Consider the following 6,171-nt stretch of genomic DNA (forward strand, 5'->3'; position numbering starts at 1 on the left):
TGGCTTCAGATTTAAAAAATCCAGCCACTGCTCATTATACACAGGGGGTGGGGAAAAATTTTACAAGAAAAGAACCGATGAAATGGGGAGGGATTTTTACTTAGTTGCATACAACTAGCCATGGCTGCTTTAGAAAAACAGTGCCCATCACATGTGCAGAGTATTAGATGTCTCTATCAGTTGAACTGGCCTAGGGTTAATCGAATTTGGTCCTAAAGAACACAACCACGCAGTTATTACTTTCTGTAAAAAATAACATCCAGAGGAATTAAATATTACTATTTTATGATGTACAGTGTATTTAACAACAGAGGTGATACCCCGGGAGCATCATTTAGAAGCACTAGGTTATTGTAGATGCTTGGAAAAACAACACTGCTCTTTACCAGTACTAGTACACCACACCAGACATTACGACATATGTTTGCTCCCTGTCAAAAAACCCTCTCTAAGGGTATTGTATAAATAGTAAATCCACACACCCTTATCCAGCGAGGGAGATCCACAGGCGGAAGCAGGCATGCGTGACAAAATGTAGACGCGCATGCCTTCATGCTCATTTGGACCCCACTGTAATGCCGGAGGTGTCTTTTAATGCGGGTGCGCACCCTAACCCAGAATAAGAGTTACCGTGCATCATTAGAGCCGGATCAAGGCCAAGAGGTATCCCGAGTTCTTTTGAGTGCCTGCCCAAAAAGTGTGTCATGTCTTGTTGTTCCAAGCAGAGGAACCATCCATAAAGTACGGAACGCTGCAGAGGGCCCTGGTGAATCCTCCCCTTTCTTACTCATTGATCCATCTTATCCAATCCCTCCATTTCACTGCTTTGTTGAACACATGAAGCTGCCTTATGCTAAATAGGCTCCTGGTCCATCAAAGTCAGTATTGTCCACTCAGTCCGGCAGCGGCTCTCCAAGGTCTCATGCAGAGGTCTTTCACATCACCTACTTGCCTAGTCCCTTTAACTGGAGATGCCGGGGACTGAACCTGGGACCTTCTGCATGCCCAGCAGATACTCTACCACTGAGCCACAGCCCCTCCCCAAACTCTTCGCCCTCTACTGGAGGGGTGCCTTCCTTTCCGGGCATTCCCAGGGGACACTCCCTCTCTTCCAACAGTATTAGACATTTCTGCCCCAGGAAGTGAACAGGACCTTCATCAAAGACCATCCATCCTGTGCATTTCAGTAGGCTTCCCTGAGACAATATCCAGGCAGAGGGTGTCTATTAATCTTAATGGACATTGTGCAGGGCAGAAGGACCATAACTCAGTGGTAGAGCATCTGCTTGGCACGCTGAAGGTCCCGGTTCAATCCCTAGCACCTCCAGATAAAAGGGCTGATGGATCATGTATGTTTCGAAAAGCAGTCCCTTGTGCAGTTTTTCACACACTATGATACACACCTTGGGGAGGAGGGCATAGCTCAGTGGTAGAACATCTGCCTGGCATGCAGAAGGTTCCAGGTTCAATCCCCAACTTCTTCAGTTAGAAGATCTGGTAGTAAGTGATGTGAAAGACCTCCAGCTGAGACCCTGGAGAGCTGCTGCCAGTCTGAGTAGACAATACTGATCTTTACGGACTAACCATCTGATTCACTATAAGGCAGCTTCATGTGTTCATACGACTTCCTGCAGCATTCACAACCAAAATAGTCACCCGAGTGGCAAAGAAATTACAGAAGCCGTCTTATGCTGCATCAGACCTTTCGGTCCATCAAGATCAGTATTGTCTACTCTGTCTGGCAGTGGCTCTCTCCAGGGTCTTAGGCAAAGGTCTTTCACATCACCTGCTACCTAATCTTCTAACTGAAGAAGTTGAGGGTTGAACCTGGAACCTTCTGCATGCCAAGCAGATGTTCTACCACTGATCAATGCCTCCTCCCCAAAGTGTGTTATTATCATGTGTGAAAAACTGCAGAAGGGACTGCTTTTCGAAACATACATGATCCATCAGCCCTTTTATCTGGAGGTGCTAGGGATTGAACCGGGACCTTCAGCGTGCCAAGCAGATGCTCTACCACTGAGCTATGGTCCTTCTGCCCTGCACAATGTCCATTAAGATTAATAGACACCCTCTTCGAAACATACATGTTTGGAAGCCATGATCCATCAGCCCCACTATTCTGCAAAGTATGCAAGATGAGAGTGGTAGAATTCTACACTGTACCGCTTTAGACTGCAGGTGGAGATTCAAATTTTTTGATAGGCCCCAATGTTGAAAAGCCCCTCGCATGTAGCAAACCAGCCCGAGGGTACATTTATTTTGCTTACATAGGGAACATTTGGAAATGAAATCTTCTCCTTTCCCTAGCACCTGAAGTGGAACAGACCACATTTCTACCATTTCCACAGTAATGTATAGATCGCAGTACATGCGTTGATCTACCACAGTAATGGGTAGATCAGCTCAAACTCCACAAAGGTCACTACGCCACAAACATGTTGATTTCCTGGTCGTACCTATGACAGCCTCAAGCCAAAAATAAGGAACCAAAACTAAGGAAACCCAAATTTCCTTATTTGATCACCTGGAGGCAATCCTTGGTCCAGAGGTGACCAACAGTCACTATTTACAACCCAACTTTACTCAGCAGATATGTTTTCCATGAGTACACCAGAAGATGCATGTGAACTATGAAGGCAAGATAGACAGACCTCTGTAGGCAGCCAGGAGTGTATGAGGGAGTTGCGATTGGCAGCTGGGTCCTGGCAAATACCTGGCAGATGTATACAGGCATGCACATTTCCTTCACAGGTTACAGCTCTCACCTAGCTCCTCCAGACACATGTCAAATATTTTTGCCATATGAAGTGTGAATGGCTGCAAAACGTATTGTCCATGTGGCAAAACACAGGCCATTTATGCTTGATAATTAGCATGTTCCAGGCTGAAGTTCCCCGCATATATATATATTTTTAGTTTTTCACACTGAACAGTCATTTAGGAAGTGACTGCGAAGCCGGCGCATAGCTGCTTTGCATTTCATAAGAGCACCTTTAACGCGACCTTTTGTGTTTGCTCTGCCCCCGCCTCGAAGAATCCCCTTAAGAATGCAAAATCACAGCCGCGCATTAGCTATGCAAATTGTGGTTGCTAATGGAAGGAACGAAGGAGCAGGCGAGGGGGGGTGGAATTTCTCCTTTTGCGTTGGGACCGTGAATAGGCATTTTAAAGGTTGCATTTAAAAAAAAAAGAGCTTTGAGCGAGCATCAAAATTGACCCTGCATAAATGGCCATATGTAATTTTCACATACTGGGTTTCCCAGTATACATGCAAGGGGTACGCAGATTTAGAATAACTTGAACCCAAATCAGCGGCAGAGAAATATTTCATTTTCATACTTGAGTGCATGTCGAGCTTCAACCCTTGCACTCCACTTCAAAAGAGATAAGAGCACAGATTTTCCAAGATCCATAGACGATCGGCACAAATCAGCACACAGGATCCAAGCACACAAGTTACTGTGCATAAATCTCCCTTACCACATACAGAAATAACTCCTATTTGGGGCAGATACAGAGAGGCGGAGGGGGCATCCCTGAATTCAGTATCCCAAACATTCAAAACGTAAGAATTACTTGGGTTGGATCCAGCACAGCGTTTCCACGAGCGCAACCATTTCCGCCCACGGAGTGTGATTTTTGCGGCTCCCCCCCTCCTCCCGTGGCAGTCGAAATGCCCCCAAACTCCTATTCCTGGAGGCCCCATTTACCCCAGGAGTAGAAACTCAGGTTCTATTTGGGTCTGTCCTGGGAAAGGAGCTATAAAGCCACACCCCGCCGGCAGAAGTCCTTGCATGAGCGGAAACACTGTGCTGGATCTAACCCCTTGGGACTATAGCTTAGTGGCAGAATACCTGCTTTGCAAGCCAAAAGGGCCCAGGTTCCGTCCCAAGAACACCCAGTTGATATTCTCTCATGCAAGCCAGTGAAGGAGGGGCCGTGGATCAGTAGAAGAGCTGACATGCAAAAGGGCCCCTGTTCAATCCCCAGTATCTCTAGTTAAAGGGCTCAGGTAGCAGGTGATGTGAAAGACCTCAGCCTGAGAGCTGCTGCCAGTCTGAGTAGGCAATATTGACCTTGATGGACCTTGGGTCTGATTCAGTATAAGGCTTACAATCACCTTCCCCTCCCCGCAACAGATGACATCTTGGGAGGGAGGTGGGGCTGAGAGAGCTGTGACTAGCCCAAGGTCACCCAGCTGGCTTCGTGCGCAGGAGCGGGGAAACAAACCCAGTTCACCAGATGAGCCTCCGCCGCTCATGCAAAGGAGTGGGGAATCGAACCTGGTTTTCCAGATCAGACTCCACCGCTCCAAATCACTGCTCTTAACCACTACACCCCGCTGGCTCTATTGGGGGGCACTTGGGGGGAGGGGGTCAGGCAAAAGTATTACAAACGTCGATCAATTTGTGTCATTCCTTCCATCGCCATGGCTGGCCCCAAAGACTCCCGGGAACCGTAGGTTTCTCCGCGCTCCTTCGGCTCTCTCTTAGCCCAACTCCCAGGCGAAGTCCAGTTCTCCAGATCCACCAGATGTGGGGGAAACGACTCTTGCAATCTGTTCACGGCCTTAACCAGTTAACCTGTGAGATGCTAAAGATCAAGTGGATTCCTGGGATCCAAGGAAGGCGCTGCCAGGGCTTTGGGTAGGGGGGATTGTTTTTAGCCCCCTGCTCCATAGCCGTCCCTTACACCCCGAATTCTAGGGTTCAGTCCCAACCCCGCCCCAAGTCTTCGTCCGCTCCCTCGAGGGATCTGCCCCCCCAAAAAACCCTTTCCAAACCCAACCCCATCTCCTCCCTCTAAAGGTTGGCATAAGGTACCCCCCTGGCATACCCGGGGGCATAGTCATAGGGCATGGCCGGGGGCGCAGGCAGAGGGCAGTCGGGGAAAAAGGGGGCGAAGGCGGGCAAGTGAGCCGTCGGGCTGCTCTCGGGGTCCGACGCGCCGGCGTAAAGGGGCGGCAGGGGCCGCAGGGGGGGCTCGGGGTACATCAGGTGGGGCAGCGGGGGGAGCGCCTCGTAGAGGGCCGCCTCCCCGCCCAGATCCGACGCCTGCAGCCGGCCGCCGGCCGGGAACATCGACGGCTGCTGCTGCTGCGGGGGGTCCGGCAGGAGGGCGCCGTACTCGGGGGCGGCCAGGAGGTCGAAGAGCTCCTCCGGCCCGGCGGGGTCCTTCATTGCCGGGCCGGGCTCCGCCGCCCCGGGGGCCGTCGAGCAGGGGGGGGCGGCGGCCGGCTCGGTGAAGAAGGAGGGGGGCAGGTTGCGCTTGCGGAGCGGCACCTTCCTGCCGCCGCCCCCGAGGGCCGAGGGCCCCGCTCCGTCCTCGGGGCTGCCCCCTCCCGCCCCCGGGGGCCGCTCCGGCTCGAAACCCGACGGCTGCAGCGAGTCGAAGAGGGCGGCCAGGCTCCGGCGCTGCAAAGCGGCGCCTTCGCGCTTGGCCGCCGGCTTGCAATGCGCCGCTCCGCCGCGGGGCGGCGACGCCGAGGCCGAAGCCGCCGTCGGAGAAGTCCGCTTAGGAACAGGGTGGCTGCTAGGATTGCCATTAGTATTGCTATTATTATTATTATTGCTAATATTCGTCGCTTCCTGCGGGCCAGGGGGGTTGGCCGCCGCCGACGGGGCGCCCCCTCCTCCTCCTCCTCCTCCTCCTCCTCCTCCTCCGGCCCCGATCATGCCGGTGCAGCGCTTGATCTGCTTCTGCAGGTACTTCCGATGGTTGACCTTCCGCCTGGACCTCCCGGGCTTGTCCAGGGCCAGCTTGATGTTGCTGGAGGCCGAGTCGATGAAGCTGAGCAGGTCCCCGGCCTCGGCGGCGCCCCCGCCCGGCCCGAGGGGGCCCCCGCCGCCGGAGCCCTGCCCCGCCGCCGGGAAGCCGAAGGGGGCGAAGGGGTGGTGGTGGGGCGGCGGCGGGGGGGCCGCTTGCACGGCCATCGCCTCGCCCGGCGGAGGAGCCCCCCCTTGCCGCGGCCGGTGGCCCGAATCAGGCCCCCCTTGGCTCCCATGCGAGCCTCGACGGGCCCCCGCCGCGCCGCATCGCCTCTCGCCCCGATCCGCCGCCGCCGTCGAGCTTGGCCCGGGGCTCCGACTGAGGCCGGCGGCTGCGGGGCTCCCGACGACGCCTCTCTCCCCCCCCGCCCCATCGGGGAGAGGAGGAGGAGGGAGCTGG

General features: G+C 53.8%; 1 protein-coding gene across 1 annotated transcript; it reads right to left on the bottom strand.

Moving 5' to 3' along the window:
• Positions 1-4,805: 4,805 nt before the first annotated feature.
• On the bottom strand, positions 4,806-5,936 carry FAM181B (family with sequence similarity 181 member B). The gene has a single exon (XM_056858526.1). It carries the CDS (start codon positions 5,934-5,936, stop codon positions 4,806-4,808), a length of 1,131 nt encoding a protein of 376 aa, XP_056714504.1.
• Positions 5,937-6,171: the final 235 nt, after the last annotated feature.

This window comes from Euleptes europaea, chromosome 12, assembly GCF_029931775.1.
Source record: "Euleptes europaea isolate rEulEur1 chromosome 12, rEulEur1.hap1, whole genome shotgun sequence".
NCBI lineage: Eukaryota > Metazoa > Chordata > Lepidosauria > Squamata > Sphaerodactylidae > Euleptes > Euleptes europaea.

Bases quoted from the DNA above. Each gene is read 5' to 3' on its own strand.
- FAM181B (XM_056858526.1), bottom strand. From the start codon at position 5,936: ATGGCCGTGCAAGCGGCCCCCCCGCCGCCGCCCCACCACCACCCCTTC.